General features: G+C 40.1%; 1 protein-coding gene across 1 annotated transcript in view; it reads left to right on the top strand.

The window, feature by feature from the left end:
- The first annotated feature begins 1,036 nt into the window (after positions 1 to 1,036).
- The window catches only part of LOC119696958, a 33,661-nt gene continuing 13,874 nt past the window's right edge, over positions 1,037 to 20,823 (top strand). Inside the window, exons 1-4 of the mRNA XM_038126917.1 lie at positions 1,037 to 1,094; positions 12,499 to 12,579; positions 14,292 to 15,466; positions 20,561 to 20,697. Of these exons, the coding sequence (XP_037982845.1) occupies positions 12,522 to 12,579; positions 14,292 to 15,466; positions 20,561 to 20,697 (1,370 nt within the window). The 5' untranslated portion in view covers positions 1,037 to 1,094; positions 12,499 to 12,521. The remainder of the gene's footprint in view (positions 1,095 to 12,498; positions 12,580 to 14,291; positions 15,467 to 20,560; positions 20,698 to 20,823) is intronic.

Genomic DNA, 20,823 nt, shown 5'->3' with positions numbered 1-20,823 from the left:
GTAAGAAGATTTCAGGATCTTCCTGTTTTACTGGTCAATCCATATTTTAGTTGACCCATAGCAAACCTCTAATGACATATTTTTCATAAAATACTTGTCAGCACCACATAAAGACATCAGTTATTATGATCCAATGACATGCAACATATTTTTTATGATTAAAACAATGCAGAGGCCCTAACATACTCAGGAGAGAGTTATCAATAGAGATTTTAGTACAGGACTCAGTAGTGTCTGCAATGTAATCTGCATTTTCCCTTTGAAGCATGATTTGAGAAAAGTACCTTTGGTAGTACCAGCAAGTTGTGCAATAGCTGCTTTAGCTGTCTTGCCTTCCCAAAGGTCAGACTATTCTTCTAAGAATTTTTTTATTTAAACACTCACTGCTCATCTAATTATATTGCTTGCTTAGGGGCACATATTGAATAGTAGTCAATTTATTAATTTAAAAAGGCTGGAAATGCCTCAGCTCAAATAAGTTGGATCCTTTCCTTTAGAAGCAACATGCTAAAGTAGCCACATTGCCTACAAAGCTTTACCACACACATCTTAACTTAACTTAATCTCTAAATGCCACCAAGAGTGTATTCTCAGCCAATTTCAAAGCACATGCAGAGCAACGATAAAGAAGGAAGAAAGCACAGTAAAGGAGAAGCTTTTTACAAGTAGGTCACAACCAGCCCTAGTCATTGATTCATTAACAATTACCTGAGAGTGTCCAAGATCCTCAGGTATTTTGTGTAAGAAAACAGGCCAAAGCAGTAAATCTATTGAGGAAATATTTGGTATTTCTGCTGTACCAATGTTTGCTCTGCTGCTTTCCCAATTCTATCTGATAAGCAGTAACTTGTAGCAAGTAGTTCAGCTTCAGCTTAAAGCACTTTATTCATCACAGGTGCAGATGAGTCACACTCATGAGAAAGCCTCAGTCATGTGAATTGGATTTGGTATAAAATCCCATCCCAGTGCTGTCTCCCTTCTATCTATAGGTAGTGAAAGTTTTAGTTAAGAGATTTATGTCTAGTGTCATAATTGTTGCTGATCAAAGTACTTTAAAGGACTTCCATGTAAGCTGTTGGTATTGTTTTGAGCAGGTAGGTAAATGAATGGATGGTTAAATTTTACTTCATAACTGTTTTCATGGTTATAGCATTGCAGTTTGAAGGGGTGCATTTGGTTAAGGAAATGTGCTGTGTGCAGAGAAATGGCAAGTTATAGCTTCTGCTGATGTGCTTGAAAATAGTTAAGGGTAACAGGACTTTGTGGGTTGGGAGAGAGGAGAGGGGATGGTGTGGTCTGAGCTAATTTGATATGAGTGAGGGTAAAAATGCAGTCATTATAGGCAGAAATATCTAATTGCTCAGCATGTTTGCTTTGTGGTTTTTTTATTATGGTTCTATACTGTACCTTATGACCCTGTTTTTACTTCTAAGGGGATCTCCCTTTGAAATGTGCTCCTTGAGGTATAAAATTATTATAGTGCTGTCCATTAGTGCTGGCTTATGTAGCAGGAGGTAGCAGTCTGCTATGAATTTGAGTTATGAATTGTTTATACAGATCCTATTTTAATCTCTGTTCTCTGATATATTTTTTTTTTGGCTATGTCTATTTGTGATGCTAAAGTGATTGGAAAACTAAAGAGGAGCAAATTCTGAGTGATTCTGCTGTTGCCCTTAATAGGCCTTCAAAGACATGTAGCTTAGATAATAACCTAAATCTAAGGTAGCTACTAAGTGTCTATAGGCCTAATCAGCTGCCACCACTGGGAATAGTTAATAACAAAAGTGTCCCACTTCTTCATAACTTGTGTGTATTATTTTTGTTTATGGTTTAGTGTTTGCTGTCATGGTGTTCTTCAGAGAAACAGGACAGTGAAGTTTTTCTCAGCTTTAAGGTTGTCCTTTGGGTCTGGCATGTGATTTTGATAACAGCTTGGATAGAAACCTGGTGTTTATTGGAACAATGCCAGGTCAGTAGCTTTGAAGTGTAAATCTTCTGTTTTGTTTGCCCAAGAAGTGCAGATGAGCCCTGGTAATGCAGGTCTATCTTGCCCTGGGAGTACGTAGTAGTGTGCCTCAGGGATGGTAGCCTGAGCTGAGAGCATTCCATCACCTCGGGAGGGATGTCCTGTGGCTCTACACAACATTGCTGAGAGGCTGGGGAGCTCGGGTTGGGTAAGATGCAATGAAAAGGGGTGATCCCTTTGCCCTTGTTCCCTGCTGACCGCTGCCTGCCTGTTCTGTCTTACTGCCCCAGTGCCTGTCTGTGCTGGTGCTCCTTACCACCTTAAATCCAATTTGCCTCTTTTCCACTTAGCTATGCAGTGAGTCTGCTGTGACTTTTTTCAGGCTTTCTAGCTGCTTAAATAGAGCATGGCCTTGGGAGATATCTTAATCTGGGAAGGCAAAAGGGCAATATTGTGAGGGGAAAATTGCTTCCTTAAGTTGCTTGCTCTGATCTGCAGAATGGATTTGTGGGTCCTCTGCAGACTGCTAACAGGGATAAATCCTTGCTGTTCTATGTTAGATAATCTGTCCTTACTTTTGGGATCCTTTTAGTGCTGAAAGGAATTTATGGGTATGCAATGTAAAGGGTATTCACGGTTAAGGAGAGAGTGATCTGATTTATACTCTTATGATGACACATATCAGCAGCCTATATAAGTAAGATGCATGTTTAGGTTACAAAAATGTATGTATATATACACACATACAGTGTGTGTATATATATGTATACAAGCTGTAACTAAAGATTCTTGTTGCCATAGTGTTTAGTTCTAAAAAAACAGCCCTCTTCCAACCCAGAGCGTTTTTTTTCAGAGATCTTTTATTAATCATTAGTTTTTGTGTTCTTTATTCCTTTTATTGATGTTGCATCTAATGGTGTCAGTCTGCCTTGAGATGTTAAGACAGACTATCAAAAGATAAATTTTCTGCAAGACTTAATTCAAAGAGCTGTATTATTCCTGCAGCTCTCTTCCATGTTTCCAAATATGATCTCATGAATTTAAATAGATCAACTACAGTTGATGTCTCTTCTTGATCTATTTGAATTGCTTCTGAAGCTACTGATCATATGCTTTTGTCTCCTTCATGCTGGTGGCACAGCTGTCTGCTCATTCAAGGCCTAACTTCTGAGGTTCTGGGCTTATTCTATGCCTCTAAACCAGCTCTCAAACTGCTAGCTCTTATAAGTAATCAATGCTAGCTCATTCTTGGCAAGGGTTTAATCCACACCAGGGTTTTGATGGAATGGTTCAATTACTCTTTCTCTTAAACTTGACAGTCAGATGTAAAAGGAATAAAGGAGATGGGACAGTTTCTATAACTCTAAAAGATATTCTGCCTTACTCTGCAATTAATAGTATTTATAGCTTTATGTACTCTCTCTTCTGCCTCCTTCTTGATATAGAAAAGTGAATTACTGCTTCCTAAAAATCCATAATAAAGACAAAATAACTCCTGCAAATACCTTCTTTATAGATCGTTTGAGCAGTTAATTAAGTAAAGCATGGTTTCTCTTTTCAGTGACTGAACAAAACTCAAAGTGGTTTCTACAGAAGGTGTGAGCCTATATATGCTGAAGGTGTATTCCACAAATATATTACAATTGCTTATTTTTTAGTATTAGGTAATATTTTCTTTTCCTGTGAATGCTTCTGAGTTATGGCCTTGTTAGAACTTCTACAGAAACAAGCTTGACATTTCAAAAATCCCCATTTATTTGTTCCCTGGAGTATCTCATCTAGCAAGTGCTCTGCATTTCCTTTTCTGCTCCTGCTATTCTCTTGTGTGTTGGCACCACATTTGAAGTGCAGATAACTGACCTGCAAAAAAGCTGCCTCTTCTCTGAGCATCTCTGACCTGCCTGAAATGGCACAAGAGCACTTCAGCCATGGAAAATGACAATAGCTAAAGGATGTTTGTGCCATGTTAATTTTGTTTGAATATGAGGGTAGCAATTGCTTACAATAGTTCTGACATGCTGCACAAGCCACAGCATGTAAGTAATGTTTGCATAATACATACCTAGAGCTGTTGTTCCTCCCCAAGAGGATCCTAGCAAATTAAGATGGAAAAGTTATCTTTCAGGATTGCCATTTCTTTGAAGACCCAACAACAATCACAAAATACATCAAAGCAGCTAATTTGTTCCTGCTGTACTTGAGTGGCTGCATGTGTCTTAATAGCTTCTTAATGGATGCTTGGGAAATTCTGTCTGTGTCCAACAGACAGAGTTCTCAACACTTCGTGGCTAACAATTACCCATGAGTTTACTTAATAGGGTTAATAGGCTGCAGTGAGAGGTTGGCTTTTTGCTGTCACATTTGGGAACTCATTGTCCAAAACTTGTTACCTGGGATGTTCCAATGTGCTGCTTAAAAAAAAAAAATCCTGAGGGATGGAAAGGAGAAAAACTCAGCATTTACTGACCTTCAGCAGCAGCAGATCACACTACATTGGATAATTAAGTACAGACTTGAGCTTTGTCCAAAATAATATTTGATCCTATAACTTGTAAGTCTGGGTAGATTGTGTAGTTTAATAAAACTTTGTGCAGTACCAGATTAAATTTGTGCAGGAAACTTTCATTTCCTCTTGGCAGCTTGTTGGGGGCAGTCAGAGGTAACATTCTGCCCTGTCCTGCTGCAAACTCTCTAACCCATCCCAAGACTACTGGTGCAGTTGCTATGGGGAATCACTTCCTGGTGTACAAGGAGGGATTATTCCAGCCCAATACATCCTTCTGAAAGAGAAACCAGGACAAAACAGGTTTGCCTTTTTTTTGGTTTGTTTTTTTGGTTTATTTAGGTTTTTGTTTTTTTTTAAGATTACCAGTCTAAGTACAGCATTCACAGTGATAACTGGGAGTATGTTGCTCTCAGCTCTTTTGTTGCCATTGAAGGAAATTACTTTTATTTGTCCTCTGGGCAAAAGGGCATAAGCACCACAAGGAGGATTGGGTAGAAGCATGTTACAGTATGTGTTTTGTGGCATGGAAGCAGTAGTTCTTGACTCTCTTTGTTGGGCATATTGCAGTAATGCAGATGAAAATGTCCTGTTACACTACCCTGCACACATCTTTCCCACCCCACCAAAAAAAAAACCCAAACAAACAAAAAAAGAGAAAATCCTCAATCCCTCTCCAAAAAAAAAAAAAAAACAACAACAAAAACCACAAAACCAATTAAACAAACCCCCAAATAACCACTCCCCCCCAACCCAAAAACAAGCCCTATACCAAGACAGACTAAAAATCAGGAAAAACTTTGAGAACTTCATTAGTATAACCTGACTAGAGTGAATACAGCAAGATGCTCCAGGGAAAAGTTTTCTTTGTACTCAACAATTATTTTTCAATTTGAGAAGAAAATTTCTGGATGACAATCAAGTATCATTAAAACTTTTTGCTTTGCTCATTTCCCAGGACACAAAGGCAATGTGTAAATATAAGTTGACAATTCATACTTGCATGATGGTGTAATAGGAATGTGTATTGTGGTTTCAGTACAGTCCAGTGTGTCACTGTCTGGCTTAAATACAAAATTCAGATGAGCAGTGTAGGATTGTGCTGCACAGGGCTATGTCTATAATAGAATATACTTCTTTGGAGAATGCTGGAAACAGCCTCTCTTCTGATGCTGGAATATTAGATACTGTCTTTGTGCCTAAATGTGGTGAGCATATGAATGTGAAATGTAAGAGGAGATTTGCCAACTGCTGATATCTTTCTGATTTTTCTGCCTCCATATGTCTTTCCACTGGCTGCCTCTTACGTCACAGTTTCCATCCCCCTGCTCAGATGCTTTTATATCATTTTTGGAAGAGGGATCTGTGTTCATCTGACAGAAGGCATGCATAATGTGAGCTACTTATTGAAATAGAAGCAGTTTCCTGGACTGTGCATATATACTGGTTTTCCTGAATTGTTCTTTGAGGGTACAGGTAGGGAGGCTGGGAAAAGAAAAACCCAAAACACATTACTTTTTCATGTCTGACTAGATTTGCAGTCCCTCAGTGCAGGGTGAACTGCAAGAGGAGCATGACTCTGCAGAAGTGTGCTTACATGGCAGAAAAAAATCATCCCAGTTGTGACTGAATGGTTCATTCTGTTTACATACACCAATAAACAAGATCATTTTTATTTAACAGGCTTAAAAATTTCCTAAGGAGGTTCTGTGTAATACAGGTTCTTATTGAAAACTATTCAGCTTTGCAGTTAGGTACATATTATGTTTCTTGAGCAGAAAAAGCAGAAAGTAGAAAGCGCAGTTTGAAACACTTCAATAAAGAAAAAGATATTTCTTTCCAAATTAACTGTGTAAGCTACCAACTTAAAACTCTTGTTTAACTACAAAAAGTGTAATTTTCACAATAATGTGAATTCTGCAAAAGTGAAATAAATAAATAGATTTCCAGCTAATATGTTTCTGTTTATACAATGGGTACAAACCCATTTATAGTATAGTATAATATATGTATTAGGTATTTTGTCAAAACCAGTGAGTTACTAGTTCCTTTGGGCAGTTTTAGGGCTAGTAACTGAGTTCAAGATTAAAATAATTCCTTATACTTTATTTAAAGGGCAGACATTTTAAAAAGGATATTTGTGTTTTTGTTTCTCTAAAATGACCCCCAGCCTCCAAGCATGTAAAAAAAAAAGTTGAGGTGTTTTGTTTTTTAATGGTCTTGAGAGATACTTTCTCTGGTCCTTTAGGTATGCTCCTCTGGAGAGGAACATGCTGAACTTTAGCAGCTCTGTGCCTGCTTCTAGCCCTGCTTGCAGCCCAGGCTGCTGTGGGTGAAGGAGGACTGGATGCTCTGTGCTGGTCAGATATTCTCTTGCAGCGCTTTCTGCACAGCTGACAGGTAGCCAGGCTGCAGTGTTTTCTGTCTGTAGCCTTTGATCCTAAAGAATGTCTGTCTTTGAGTCCTTTCACCCTTTTTGTCTGAACAGTGTTTGTGTAATTGTCTGATTAGCAAGGTTTCAGGCAGATATGAACTAAGGATCTTACAGTGAGTGGCTTGGATCCTCAGGCAGGGTTTGGAAATATGTCTATAAATTAAAACTCATGAAGGCTTAGCTGTTCAGATACAGTATTCTCTCTCTCCAAGGTTGGGTACTCAGTCACTTAAGATGGAGACTTCTTGTGTGCTTGTAGAATAAATTTTTTAAAGGAACAAATAATCCATATTTGCTTTTCTAAGTGGATATGAGATACTTAAGAAGAGCCATTAATTTACTGAGTAAATCCTTTAGACTGCAGACAGTCACTCTGGCTGGATACTGCAGGAGACCATCATAAGCAGAAGCTGAGGTGATATAATGCACTGTATTTTGGATTAAAGATGGAATTGGTAGCTGGAAAGTAGACACTTAAACTATTTGGACTTGTGAAATACAGCTGAGATAATGGAATCTGTGTAAGTGCAATGAGAAATTGTGATAGAGTAAGGGGGCAATACCTGGACTGTGCTGTCACAAAGCCACAGCTGTAGGCTTTGTGAATCTGGTAGTGTTAAACCCCACCTTTGCACACAAAAAGTGCTTTCCAGTAAAGACAGAAGCACTCATGCAAGAGATGTCCCTCCTGTGTGGTGTTCACTTAGTCCATGGGTGCCTCAGAAGTGCTGGTGCTAAAGGGTGATGGGAGTGCCAGGTCTGGCTGAACTGGGGGCAGCTCAGGGTGTCCAGGTGTGGAGGACTTGACCTGAAGATTCTGCCTGAGTGAGGGGTTACCAGAACAGGTTTTTTTCAAATCAATCTTGAGTTTAGCCCTCCCATCTCTCAGTTTAATGGGGACTCTGGTGCTGCCTTTGTGAAAGAATAATGAAGTCAGGACACCCCTGCCATGTATGCTAGAGCAGCTAATTGTTTGTAACATCATCCTTTTTAATTATAACCTCAGTCTCAGTATTTTAGTTCCTCGTGTATCAGAAGTGATGAATCTTACCTTTTTAAAGAATGTTTGCTTGCATAAATGACATGCCTACCAAAAATCAAAGTAATCTCAAGTGTGTGCTGATTATCTTATGCAAATAATTTTAAGTTTATCTTGGGTAGCACACTTGTTTCATTTTAGGGAGTATAAAGATGCACTTTGAAATGCAGACCAACTTGGCCAGATGAATTATACCTTAACTGAGTTCTGCTTTGCTTGGGGCTAAGGGGGAGAGGGGCAGCAGGGATTACAATTGAACCAGCTGACAATGTACAGAATATCTGCCTCTGTTACACCTAAAAGATTAGTACAACATCCAAGATAATTACTGTTTAATAGCTGCTCAGAGATCCTCATAAAGAAAAGCAATGACTGGGACACATTTTATGGATGTATTGGTTTTTTTGCTGCAATGTGAAAGTGGCACAATGATTGTATGGTTCTAGTCACTGTAAAGAAACTTCCACAAAACCTCTTTAACACGATGTATAATGATTATAACTCACAGGGGAGCATGTAGTATTTGAGGGAGGAAGGTTTATCTTGCATATCTAACACTTTTTCTAATTATAGCGCTTTAAACAATGGCTAATAAAGCAAGCTACACACTTTCATTGGAAAGCTAATAACTGCATTCCTCTTCATAGGAATGGTAGTGTCAGCTTTCCTTCTCCACCAGGTAGTGGTGGTCTCTGGGACACCATAGCCACTATTACATGCATACTGCATGCTAAAAGCTGAAACTCCATCCACGTACAGATAGGGTAATGGTGGATCATTAAGTATAAGTCAAGCCTTTTTAATCTTTCATCTGTACTCTGGGAACAATTCATTCAGTGTGGTCTGACAAAAATCCTGATGAGACACCAAGGAAAAGGCAGCTTTGTCAAGTATGTGTTGCTCCTATGAAGGATGCTGTTTCTGCCTCTGATGTCTTTCCACCAAACATAAATAATGTTCATTTCAGAGCTCCCATTTCTCCTATTTTCACCCTCCACCCATTTTTGTTGGCTTTTTCTCTGTAGGTGAACAAACCCTTCAAATTTAGCCTTGGTAAGGAATTAGTGGTCTACTGCTAAATAGTGGCTTGGAATAACTGCTTTTGGAATGCTCATTGGCTACTTTGGTGACTAATCAGAGAAAAACAGACTTCACCAAATACAGTATCAGTTTTGAGAGGTGCGAGTTGCTTATTTTACCACTTTGATACTGGGAAAATGGAGCTAATAAATGTATGTCAAGAAACTCTGGAACTTCTGTGCCTCTTTGATTAACGGTTAATGTTACACACAAATAAGGCAACTGAAGGATTTACTTCAGTCTAAAGGGTTTGGTCTAGGCAGAAGAAACATATAGGTACGGACCATGGAGCACTAATGTTTTTTTGCCACCCACTTGCTGTCACGGGTTAATTAACTGTGGCTCTGTATCCTCTCCCACCCTCACCCTTCCTCCTAGCCCTGTATTAAACCTCTAGCAAAAGGTGCAATGAGACAAGGCCAAATACATCTCAGTAAAAGTTCTCTAGCCGAAACCATATTTTACAGATGATCTCTAATTGTGCTTAAACTTGTTTCCTCTCTTCTTGCTACCATTTCTCATCAACTGCAACAAAATTTCAACTTATGAAGGTGCAATAAACTGGTAAGAGGGAGAAACTTGGGCCAAATAATTTCTGTGTGCTTTCTCTTGATATAACTTAATTTAGTTTTGATTGATAGGGAATAAAATCAACAGAGATTGTGGCATACTGTGATGACTTAAAGGATGCAAATTCGTATAGAAATGTTGTTTCAAGAGTATTTGTGGAAGGTTCTTCTGCCACCTGTTTCTTCCTCTCCTCTAACATTGTGATAGCTGAATGCTGAAGAGTGATCTTAGCAGGAAAAACAGGTATCTGAGATGTCCAGTCTGCAAAGCATGCAATTATTTTTGGGGGTGATAAGAGAGGGAGAAATAAGGCCTGGTGACCATATAAATATATCACAAGACTGAGGAAAGGAACTTGTGTAATTACAGCCTTCTAGAATGGCCGATTGAGGTGGATGTTTTAGGCACGGCTTGCCAGAGGGCAGTATTGCTTAGAGAAAAGACCTGGGTGCTGCAGGAAAGGTTGTTTGCTTCAAATGCCTTTTGCTTAGTGTACATCAGATTACTCCAGTAAATTGTTACCTTTATCAGAAAGAGGAGCAGGGGGAGGACAGAAAGTCCAGGAAGCCATTCAGGTCTTGGGCAAAACACAAGAAGTGAATTATTATAGTAGGTGTGTGTCTATGCTTGTCCAGGACCTGGTAAATCTTCCCTTAATCTCCAGCGTTTTAAATATTCTCTCTGGATCCGAGATTCAAGTGTTCCCCTCAGCTACTGAACTGCATCTGCATCCTGCTCCCCTGAAACTGAGTAATAAGGGAGAGACTTCTGCAGAAAGCAAGGCCTATAAACAGACTTTTTTAGGCTTCCCAGACTAGTGCCGGTAAACTTGCATGCCACAGCTGAGGAGTTTCTGACCTATCTAATGAAGGAGAACTGTGTAAAAGCTGTTCTCATGGCTTATTTTCTATGCAGAGAGGTTTTTTTTGCATGCATCAGAGTGGCTGTAAGCAGACTTCAACATCATCCTTCAGAGACACTGAGGTGATGTTAGCCAGTCAGCAGTTTTCCAGTGCTTTTGTGGAGCACAAAATCTATTTCCAGGTAGAAATGAATGTTGCTTGGCTTCCAGAGTGTCTCTATGGTATGGATGCCTAATGCTGGCATATTGCTTTGGAAATAAGACCTTCCATAGCCTTTGCTATGGAATTGCTTTGCCCTACAATTAAAATTCAGAGCAGCAGAGTTGAATTTTCTACTGTCATCCACATTGGGCATTCCATTTTTCTGAGATTGAGGAGGTGGGAGTTATCAGACTGAGGTCTGAAGCAGCAGAGACAGGTCTCCACAGGCAAATGCTGCCTGCATCTTCATGGGACAGGTCAGCTTTCCTTCTGGGTACTCCTGGACCCTTTTGATCAAGGATTAGGCACAGTTACTATCTGTTCCCTGCCTTTGGCATGGGACTGAGGATGGGGGAAGCTTGCTTTTGGAGCTTGTGTGTTTGTTGTTTCAGAGCTGCTGGCTGGGATACAAGGGTCTGCATGAGCTCTGTCTGTCAAAAGGCTGAAAATGGAACAAACTTTTAATTTGAACAAAGAGCTTTCTTCATGGTTTAAGTGTTTTGGATGCAGGTGGGTGGTCTTCCTGCCTTTTTCAGGACCTCCTAAGGGCATATTTCTGTGCTACAGAGCCAGGAACCTTTCCTATTTGTATAGACTGCAGTCTTCAGCTCTTGGCTGCCCGACTTGCACTGGACCTTGCTGTGGGTGGACAAGTATTTGGTGTTGTCACCTGGCCTAAATGGCTTGGCAGGGCTCAGAATAACAGTTAGAAGGAGTCTTGGCAGAAGCCTGGGGCTCTCTGGGATGCTTCTACCACTCAGGATCTCCAGCAACTTTTTATTTTACACAGGTGCCAAAGTGTTTGAAGGACCAAGATGTTGCCACCTCCTTTATCTCTGATGAGTTTAGGTTGTACAAAGTCAAGGCATAAAAAACCTGAGCCCTTAATTCTCAACTTGCTGACAGCCACAAAATGGTTGTAAGGACTTGCAAAAGTGCAGAGATGGCTGGCTAACAGCTGCATCTCTAGCTCTTCTTAGGTGGTGGCATTATCTAATGAAAATTTTGAGGGAGACGTGCACATATGAAACAATACAGGCTTAAAAGCAAAATAATAGTGTAGGGAAAGAACAGTGTAATATTGATGAGACTGCCTTGATGCTACATATTGAAAAACGTAAAAATAGTCCATTATCTTGTAAAGAACACTGAGGCTTCTTTCTGTGTGATTCTTCTATATTCAACCTGAGCTGTTGCATTCTTTACTAGGTTGATGACAGTCTGTGAAATCTCTACTAAAGGTTACTGTGCAGGCACAAATGTGAGAGAAAATATGGTTTTAAATGTTGCTTAAGGGGAGGAAGCCTAACAAAGCCAACAACAAATGTCCCCCACCAGGGCAGCTTGTTTCAAGTTTTTACCTGTTTTAATGATTTTTCATAGAGCAGCTTAGGCTGAGTGTAAGAGAGGGTTTTTTTAAAAAATCTTCTGTTATGCCTCAGCTGCACACTGCTAGTGAAACAAAGATTTCAGTGGGGTTTATGATGTTTCAGTGGCATGAATCCTGTGACTGTAGGTGTATTAAACTTTCTGACTCACTTGTATGTATCTAAATACTTGTTTACAGACAATTTAGATGCTGCATTCTCTGACTGAACTATTGTTATATGTACTTACCAATGCTTGCACTGGTTTGAGCCTTAATTTACATGATGGCTTCTGAAAGAGAAAAAAGGCTTGCTTTCTCAAGTACCATGACTGTGAGGAAGGCAGAGCAGTGTAATGGTGTCGCAGGAGCTGCTGTGCCATTATAAGTACTTAGAAAATGAACAAGTGTTTTACAGCAGTTACGTGGTTGAAAGGGCTTCTCTGGGAGACTTCAATATTGTTCTTTTCTTCTAGTTCCTCACTTGGACATTGAAGACATGAAAACAAGGGCAGAGCTTGTTTTTGTCAAAACTGATGTCAGTGGGATGTTTGAAAGTAAGTTTTGTGCTGTTTCAGGATGAAGTACTATGTTAGATTGCATCTTTATTAAGGATCATTGAGCTGATCAGGGATTCTCCATATCCTTGACTAAACACTCTTCCAGAGGCTAAAATCTTCTTTGGAGTCCAGGCCCAAATATCATGGGTAATAGCTGATTTTATAACTAGCTTATGACCACAGTGCTTTGCCTCCAGAGAGATAAGATTGGTCAACTTCCATAAGCACTTGGCCTCTCACATCTTAAAAATCTTTAGTAGTTTCTTTAAGTCTTTAGATTCCACATACAGTCAACATAATTCTTAAAGCATAATAGAATATAAGTAATGTAGCTATCTGATGAGTGAAATTACATGTGAAATACATGCAAGCATTCAAATATCCTTTTAAAAACCAGTCCATTCTATGTGCCAACATCTGAATTCTGGAAAGAATATTAATAGCTGTCATATGAATTCAAGAGTAGTTTTGTAATCTTTTTGTCTTTAGCCCACTATAAACCAAAAGTTTTTTGGGTTTTTTTTGTGGGGTTTTTTTTTTTTGTTTGTTTTTTGGGGTTTTTTTTGGGGTTTTTTGTTTGTTTGTTTTTGGTTTTTTTTAGTAAGGAGGTAACTGTACTCCCTCTGTCTCGGATTGCCCAACATTAAAGCATGTAGGTTGTGTGTCAATTTTTTTAAACTTTTTCTATTTAGTTTTGACTTTTTTCATGGTTGTGGGTTTTGTGGGGGTGGGAAGGGATCTAGTTTTCTGCAAAATTTGAAAAAACATTTTGGTTGTCTTGGAGAGCAGATTTATAAAAAATATCTGCCTACCTCTTATAGCTTTGGGGGGAAAAAACCCTCAGTGTTGCCATGACTTGTAAAGACTTAGTCAAAACCAGTCATAACCTCGGAAGTGAAATATTTTTCCCATACAGGTGAATCCTGTTTGGTCTGTAGAATTTATTTGCTCAGACATCTTCTTTAAAAAGGGCTGTTTCTGTTGAGTGCAATTGAGCTGCATTGACCAATTAAGAAATATTCTTGATTTTTTTTTTTTTTTTGATTTCAGTGGAGTTAACCTCCAAATTGAGGAAAATAAATCCTTTTGCTTTTTCAGTGCCTTCACTACTTGTGACTAAAGAGTATGGGTGGGAAAAACATCTCCCTCTGCAATCTCACAGAAAAGGGAATGAGGGTGAATGGGAGGCATTAAGACAAATGAGGATGCGGCAGCAGTTTGCTGTAGAAAAAAACTGTAATGTATCCACAGGAAAGAAAAGGTCGTGTGTGCAGGTCTGATTAGATGGTAACATGCTGCAGTTAGAGGAGACCAGAGCTTCACAGGCAATCTTGTATGAATTCAGCTTCTAAGTCTGGCTCAGGCTATTCTCAGTCTCTGTGAGTAACCACCTCTAGGCAACACACCTGCAGTCCTTTGATAAGGCCTCTGTCTCTGTGGTGCTGCATGCTGTGAAATGGTGTACTCATGCTTTAAAGCATAGGAGACCTAATCAGGGCAAGAGCAGAAGTCAAGACCACAGTACAGTGACTAGAAACAGTAGTTCAGTCTTCTGTCAGGCTCTCCAGAGGTTTTTAGACAGGGCTGTTTGACTGGGTTAAAGCTCCCCCATAGTGAGTCCAATTGCAGAACTGAACCCTGACTGAACTATTGCAAGAAATGCTTTTTTTTTAAAAAAATAACTGTTAGGCTTTTTTCTTTTCCCTCAGTTACTTTAAAAAAGTACTTCAAGCCCCAAAGAAAGAGGAGGAAGATCTTGGAGAACCCCCAGCCTAGAAGAAGAAAGCTTTGGCGTTATAGGATGAAGATGATAAAACAGGAGCTGTGCAGGAGTTGGCATCAAGAGGTGGTTCAGGTAGATGGAAGTCCAGAGAGAGCTCAGCCTCAAGAGGTGGTTCAGGAACACGTTCAGGTGGATGAGAGCCCAGAAGAAATTCAGCAAATCTGCTCACCAGTACAGTTGGAGCAAGGAGACCATCCCTCAGCAGTACAGCTACCACCCTCTGCTCAAGAGCTGCAGGGTGGGAATGGTATCCATGTGCATCCACAGAGGCAGCCAGTGCAAGAAGGCATTGCCCCAAACATGGGACCACAAGCAACAGAGTCAGGGTGGGAGCTCCCAAAAGTGACTGTCAAGGTGCAGCCCCAGAACATGAGCCAGGGGTGGGAAGCCCCGGAGGTGACAGTGCAGGTGCAGCCTCAGAGGCCAAGCCCAAGATGGGAAGCCCCATCAGTGATGGTGCAGGTGCAGTTACAGCAGCAGGGCCCAGGGCCATCTCTCCCACAGGTAACTGTACAACTACAGCCCCAGGAGTGGGGACAAGGCACTGCTGGCATCAAGGTCACTGTGCAGCTGCAGTTGGGCTGTGACCCAGAAGAGGTAACCTGCCTCCAGAACCAAGGTGAAGGAGTGTTAGATAATGGAGAACAGTGGACCCCCCCAAAAAATCAGGGACAGATGATGAGATCTGAAGGTGAGAGAGAGCTTGCTGTGGTGGAGCTGGTGCCACAGGGGTTTCTGAACCAAAAACAGGATCAAGGAGGAGAAGTGGAAAAAGCCCCGCAGGATCAGAGCCAAGGGGAAAGAGCAGAAGTGGTAGAGCTACATGACATGCAGGCTGGAGACAAAGCAGACCTGAATGGGGTGGTGACAGAGGAACAGCTGCAGGACCAGAGCCAAGAGCAGGAACAGATAAAAGCAAACCTGCCTCTGCAAAAGGAAGGCCAAAAAAGTACAGCAGTGAGACAGGAGCATGGTAATTTCCAAGAAGGGCCCAGGGGGATTGTAGAAGACCAGAAGGAAGACCTAGCACAAGAACAGTCTAAGAAACGTCCAAGAGAGTCTCCAAATTATTTTGTTGCTATTCCAATAACAGATGATCAGGTACTTGAAGTAGCTGTTTTACTAAAAAACTTAACTTTAAACTCAGGGTGAATTTCCTGTCTTAATTACAAGGGTGCTTAACAAGCCAAGAGTGATCAAATTCTGCCTGCTTACCCCAAGTGGTTTATTGGGTCTGGGATGGAGTTAACTTCCCATAGCAACCCTTAGGTGCTGTGCTTTGTTTTTGTAGGTAGAGCTGTGTTTATGCACATCCATGTTTCAGCTACTGCTAGGAAAGAAAAATCACATCCATGACTGCCACTGCCCTTTCTATAGGGTCTGAGGTGGTGTCTCTCATCTAGCATTTTCTATTCTGTAATCTTTTTTCAAATAAAAGACCTGGCTTTCATCATCTTGTTGTCCCATCCTACATTTTCTTAGGGCTGTATTTAGTGCAAGGACATTGATTTGTTTGTTCATCGTCTTTTCCACCGAAGTTCACAATGGAGAATGAGAATTTCCTTCTCCTCTGCAGAAGATTATAGAGAATTGATCTGTTTTTTCTTCTCCATCTTTTATCCAATAAACTTGCTCTGAGATCCTAGACAGATGGTTAATTTCAAGAATCCATGAGTGCAGTCTCTATGCTCATACTTCAAGGTGTGCTATATTCCATGACTCTCATGTTTAAGCAGTGTTGGAAAAAGCCACAGATCATTTCACCTCCATAATGTTAAACTGAAGTGCAGCAAACAGTGGAAATACAAATAGAAATATTCTCTTCCAGAGGCTTTGTGGGGGACCTAAAGTGTTCCAGTTACCACAGTAAATACTGCTTCTGAAATAAATCATAGTCTTTCTGAGCTTGCCTGCTACAGGCCTGGTCCTATGATCCATGGAAGTAAATCCCAAAAATGATACAATAGCTACAGAGAAAGATTTCACAATTTATTTACTAGTTAGAGACTTCAAATGAGTCTTACATAACTTCTGCACAACTCTTTGTACTTATAAAGAAAGTAGGAAGATACTGGCTCACCTTGAACTACTTATTCCCATTCTGCTACTATGAATTTGAAGCTCCTTCTAAGCTTTCTGAAAGTAGACTATAGAATGTCTCATTTCCAAAGCAGCACTGCAATGCCTTTATGGACAGATTTTTTTTTTTAACCTTTAGCCATTCACAACTGTTACCTGCTGATGGCAATGTGCTGGTTTTTTTGTGTTGTTGTTGTTTGGGGTTTTTTTGCAGCTACTCAAGGTAAGCAAAAGCAGATAGAGCTCTCACTTTGTCCCAGTATCTGTTGTTTTCCCAAGGGAGCTTGGATGGGATTCTGTTTCCAGCATTGTGAGGTGGGACATGCCCCATGGCCTCTATGTAGGGGCAGCAGATGACTGTGCACTCAGATATATTATGAAGAGAAAAAAAAGCCTTGAAATGCCAAGACAATGAGCAGACTATTCCACTTGAGGGAGACATGCAGGGGAAAAATCTTAATTTGAATCAGAAAATTCTGTGCCCAGCTAGCATAGGGAGAATGGAAAAACAGTATATAAATTGTCTAAGTTAGTAATATTTATATATATGTATCTTGGTATTTTTTTCTATAAAAAATTAAAAGACAAAACCTAAATATTAACTTGTATGAACAGAGTGAAAATACAGCATTCCAATGTTTGTTGTAATATAGAACTTGCTTCCTTTTTTTTCCCTAGTTGAAGCTTTCATGCAGTATCTGGCATGACTTTATATGACAGATTTATGCTGCTGAAAGGCAATAATTAAGTAAGAATGATATATCTGTTGTACAGAATTTTTCTTTTTTTTTTTTCCTCCAGTGTGACGAGCAGTTGCAGTACAGTAGCTTGCTTTGGCAGGCTTCTGAGTTTTTGTTTTTACCTAAGTTAAGTGTAAAAACACTTATGCATGTGTTAGAGGGAGGTGTCAAAGGTGCCTTCCTCTTGGTAGGCAGTTATTTGCGCTGGCTTTGTCTTGGTCAGAGAATGGTCTTTGAAGGTTATCTGGAGGATGGCCTCATATAACTTTTGTGATTCCTACATATGACTGGCTTTTGAGAGGTGAACAAAAGTGCAGAGCACATCAGGAAGATAAATGCCAGGAAGGGAAAATAACTGTGTAAGCTGAAGACAATGCTGGCAGATGAACAAATGGGTATGAAGTGGGCAAAGAATAAATCTAAGCTAGAAACTGGAAAGTTTCCTGCCATCTGAGGAATGAGATCATGGAACAGCTTGAAGGGTCATGAATGCTTAACTTATTCTGCTATTTTAATGAGATTTGAGTGTCTTAATATATGGCCTGGGACCACATCCTGTACAGCCCAATGAATGTCTTTCACCTCTTTTTCCTTTTCTCTCTCAATTCTGCTCTTACAGTTTTCCCTGCATTCACACCAGCTCTGGTAATCTGGCAGCTCTGACATGCCTGGTTGGAGGCCTTGCCCAAGATATTCCTAGTTTGTGTTCCTCTTAAGGGTGTCAGTGACCTGGTACTGTCCTGTGTGAGGCCTTGAAAGAAGCACTGAAGAGTGCAGTACTGTAATGTTGGCATATATTTGTAAAGAGTGGGAGTATAGAAATCATAGAATGATTTGAGTCATAAGGGATCTTAAAGGTCATCTAGTTTCAACTGCTCTGCCATAGGCAAAGACACCTTTCACTCAACCAAGTTGTTCAGAGCTCCATTCGACTTGGCTGTGAATACTTCCAGGAATGGGGCATCCACAACCTCTGGGCAACCAGTACCTTACCACCCTCACAATTAGTAATTATTTCCTAATATCTCATCTAAACCTATTCTCTTCCAGTTTGAATTTACTTTTTCCTTGTCCTGTCACTCCATGCTCTTGTAAGAAGTCTCTCTCTATCTTTCTTGTAGTTTCACTTCAGCTCCTGAAAGTCAATTATGTTACTCCGAAGCACTTCCTTTTCCAGGCTGAACAAACAGAATTGTCTCAGCCTTTCCTCACAGGAGAGGTGCTCCATCCCTCTAGTAATCTTGGTGTATCTCCTCTGGGCTCATTCCAACAAGTCCATGTCTTCCCTATGCTGGGGGCCCCAGAGCTCAATGCAGCGCTGCAGGCGGGGTCTCACCAGATGGAGTGGAGGGGTGGAGTCACCTCCCTGGACCTGCTGGCCAAATGTGTGTGCGTATGCACATGTGTACATGCACATACAATAGTGTTTTGACAATTTTAGATGCTTCTACCTCTAAAGCAGAGGTTCCTGACCTCACTGACCATACAATTTGGTTGTCTGCTGCTCTGTAGACCTTTCCTATTACAGAAGGGTTTTAAAGATGCTGTTAGTGTTTGGGTATAATTATTTTGCCTTAAATAATTAAGAGAGCTCTCCAGGTGGCAGGGCCTAGGGCTGTTAACATTTTTCTCCCTTTCAAGAGGAGAAAGGAAAAGCCCTGCTCTAGTCCTGGTGGGTACGCAGCTCTTTTTTCCTTTGTGTCTAAGCAGGGCTCCAGGAGCCTGGACACCAGGCTTGTACTGGATTTAATCTAAGGATGTCATGGCCTCAGGCTTTCAGTACTCCATTTTATTCCTGCTCCACACTTCCCAAAAACCCTCCAGCTATCCAATCAATTACACAGCATTTATAGCAAAGTGCTAAAGACTGATGCACCAAAAAAAACCCCCAAAAACTGTAGTGATAGGGTAGACTGTTCCCATGGGAGTAGGAGCAGGAAGTTGTGAAGAATCATATGTGAAGATAAGAATAAGAGATAAGAAAAGACATTAACACTGCTCTGTAATAGTTAAATATCTATGTGAGAGAATTTCACTCAAACTCAGCTTCCCAGATGTCTAAGCCTCAAACTGAAATGCAAAAAAGCATCCTCTTTCTTATTTGAAGGATATTCTTGGAAAGACTGGGTGAGGGAGAACAGCAGGAGGCTCTTCTGTAGAATTACTGTTAATACTCAGCCTAGTCTGTTGAAGCAAAGGTTATAGTTTGTGTGGTTGGACAGCTTGATGGCTTGATTCCTGCTCAATGTTTTCACAATCTAAACATATGCTGTAAATAGCAGGCTGCAATAAATTGTGCTTCAGTTGCAGTAGGAATTAACTTAATGTAGAGTCAGTGATGTGTTTTTCACAGTGAAAAATGTAAGGGTTGGTGAATTTAGGGAGTTTGTATCTTCAAATGGTTATTTTAATTGCGTGTGGCTTTTATCCTCATGTTTATTGGGAACTTTTTATGCTAATCTCTTCTGATGTGCAGGTTGTGAGACTATTTACTGGGCTGCACAATGACTGCTAGGCTTTATGGAGAAAGATTGCAAAACAAAAGCATATTGACCCAGCTGTTTTGATCTGTGTAAGAATAAAGGGGAGCTCTAACGTGTGGGCACCTAGGCATGTAAGGCAGAATTTTCTCACTGAAATAACCTGAAAATCTAGAAATGATTTCTTTGTAACTTGGGATTCCACCAGACACTTAGTACCTGTGTGAATTAATTCTTCTCTCTCCTGCCTGTTCCTATGACTGGCTTATAAACCTTAACAGCACATATTGAAAAAAGAAAAATCTTTGGAGTCTATTGTGTAAAGGCACAGATAGATCCACAAGAGCCACAAATTGGCCACACATTTCTGAGAAACACTAGCTCAGAAAACAGTATGTTTACCCAGTCAATCTACTTTGTTTGCTGCTACGTTTTCCTTTTAGGAAGAGATATCAGTTTAATCTGTGATCAAACTTGTAATCAGAAAATGGCATAAGATTAATTATGGAAATGCCATTTAATTTCCACAGTCTATTAACAACTGACAACTGCATGAAGATCCCATTAATATTTACACAGTGCTGTGAGCTTTAATGTTCTTAGGGTCAGATTCACACCTACTTTAAGATCTAGGGCTTCTGACTCACAGGAGAGCTATGAATTTAGCCTGTAGGCTTTAAAAAAGGAAAACGGATAAATCAATTCCTGAAAAATCAAGTATGAAACTGAAAGTTGCTACATGATAAATCTGGGGTGGGGGAGGAGAGGAAGGTGGCTTTGTGGGTCCTGGCTTAAACACATTTTTGGGTGTGTAAAACTTTGGCATTCTGAATTTTTCTAGTAATGTGTAGGCATTTCAAAATGAAAATTTCTTTCTCCTGTTTACTCCACTGCAGATTTTGGACAGAATTGAAGATATTCAAGAACTCATATTCTCTAAAGAACCTGACCTGTTAAGAGCTCTTCTTCCTATTCAAACTATGCACCTTACTATAATAGTAGCTCATCTGGGAACAGAAGAAGAAGTGAAAAAGTAAGAATCCTGCCAAATTCAAAAGCAGCTAATTTTTCTGTAAATGTGGTAGCCTTACTGCTGCAATTGTGAATCATTATGTTTTATTAGAGCCTACACACAATTCCTTCTAAACTTTTTTTTATC

Source organism: Motacilla alba, chromosome 2 (assembly GCF_015832195.1).
Source record: "Motacilla alba alba isolate MOTALB_02 chromosome 2, Motacilla_alba_V1.0_pri, whole genome shotgun sequence".
NCBI classification, from domain to species: domain Eukaryota; kingdom Metazoa; phylum Chordata; class Aves; order Passeriformes; family Motacillidae; genus Motacilla; species Motacilla alba.
This window is presented reverse-complemented; position numbering and strand designations above follow the sequence as displayed.